This window comes from Sinocyclocheilus grahami, unplaced genomic scaffold (genome assembly GCF_001515645.1).
Source record: "Sinocyclocheilus grahami isolate Dianchi unplaced genomic scaffold, SAMN03320097.WGS_v1.1 scaffold86.1, whole genome shotgun sequence".
Lineage (NCBI taxonomy): Eukaryota > Metazoa > Chordata > Actinopteri > Cypriniformes > Cyprinidae > Sinocyclocheilus > Sinocyclocheilus grahami.
Window position 1 is genome coordinate 1,896,907 of NW_015505265.1, and position 1,739 is coordinate 1,898,645.

The 1,739-nt window shown below is 33.4% G+C and overlaps 1 protein-coding gene across 1 annotated transcript in view; it reads right to left on the bottom strand.

The window, feature by feature from the left end:
• Window positions 1-1,739, bottom strand: part of LOC107586884 (transmembrane protein 206-like) — a 12,097-nt gene that overhangs the window by 5,083 nt on the left and 5,275 nt on the right. The window contains exons 3-6 of the mRNA XM_016274432.1: window positions 837-1,049; window positions 598-752; window positions 375-517; window positions 159-300 (exon numbers count right to left, since the gene is read on the bottom strand). Coding sequence (XP_016129918.1) covers window positions 159-300; window positions 375-517; window positions 598-752; window positions 837-1,049 — 653 coding nt within the window. The remainder of the gene's footprint in view (window positions 1-158; window positions 301-374; window positions 518-597; window positions 753-836; window positions 1,050-1,739) is intronic.

Genomic DNA, 1,739 nt, shown 5'->3' on the forward strand with positions numbered 1-1,739 from the left:
ATCAAATACTCAATATTTGTGGATCAAATGTAATCTTTTAAGAATCAGCTACTGAAAAACCTAAACTGGATGGTCTTCATTTTTATGCTAGTTATGATCCTGACTATTCTGCTGAAGTTGACAAAGATTGGTAAATAGTACTATAAATAATATATGACCTCCTGTCTAAATTCAACCGATTCATTTCCTCTGCCTGACGTCTTGACCAAAGACATTTTGACCCATGTCCGAAAGCCTCCAGAGAAGGTCCACATTGAGTAATTCCTTTCACAGTCCATCATAAAAGCAGCTTTATCTGAGCTGGTGAGAGAAAGAGATTTACACAAACTGTAAAACAAAGCTGAGTCATGCTAAACATTTCAATATGGCTCTACCTTTCAAGCATGTCGCTAAATTTGGCAAAAATCATGTAACTGATTGCACTGAAATCCTCTTCGGTTTCATTCCGGCTGAACTGGAGGAATATAAGTTCTCGGTTCCTCACGTCAGTCGGCCCGCTGACCACTATGGCTCGCGTCTGCCACAGACATGTGACGTCAATAGATTATTAATAGCACCATTCCTTCAAAATAAATTTGAGGAAGATCTAAAACATACTTGCGTCTGGTTTGAATATGGCCCGTAGTAAATAACCTCCTCTTTTATACAGTTTCTTCCCTTTAGTCTGTCCAGTGCAACAAGAGGTGGAATGTTGTCGTGATAGTGATGCACGCAACTTAATAACTGTGCCTTCCCGGGATATAAAGCAATTCCTGTTTGCAAAAAAAAAAAAATGCTGAAAAATACTGTGCATACAGATACTGAGAGATACCATGAATGACTGTATTATAGCTTACCTGGTGCAGCAAACTCCTCAACCTCTTTGTATGAAACAGACATCACCGGATGGTTGAGCTTCTCCATGAAGTCTGAAATGGTTTGGTAGGCCAAGAACACAGCCACCGTAGTGAGCAGCAAGTAAATGAGGACGAGGATGACTGTGAAAACATTCTTCACACAAGCTTTGTTGAAACCAATGGTCATTAGATTGTTGTCCACAACGTTCTCATCTGCAATATTTAACGGAACTTTAGAGTTTTAGAGCAATGCCTTTATTAAAAGACACAATACATAAATGAAAATAATTTGCAAACAAATAAATACACACTGTATTGTCACAGAATGGGAAATTTGTCTCTGAAAATATCTGTTTATATCTATCTATCTTTGCAAATTTACTTTCTGAGACAGTAACAGTGTATTGTATTGTTTGCATTTATTTATTTATAATGCACTGTATTGTCCTAAAAGGTCAATTTAAATTAAAAACGAATTAATTAAAAAATGAAATAAAGGAATATACAAATAAATCAAACACAATGGCACCAACTAAACTATAGCATCAAAAAAAAAAAAAGTGATAAGAGCTTTATTTTGTGATTATTGTTCTGGAAGTTTCTTTTATTTCAGCAGCTTAATGCAAAGTGTATCATATGTTTCATGCGATATTATATATCATATATCATGTTTATGTATCATGCAATCATCTTCGGCAAATCAACTCCTGAAGTTAATGACATGAATAATGCATTATAAATCAATTATATTAAATATACAAATAAACTAACATATACATATACATATATATATATATAAATACATGCATTATACAAATACATGCATTATAAAAATAAATAAATAATCACCAATCATTCATGACATGAATAATGCATTATAAATCAATTATATTAAATATACAA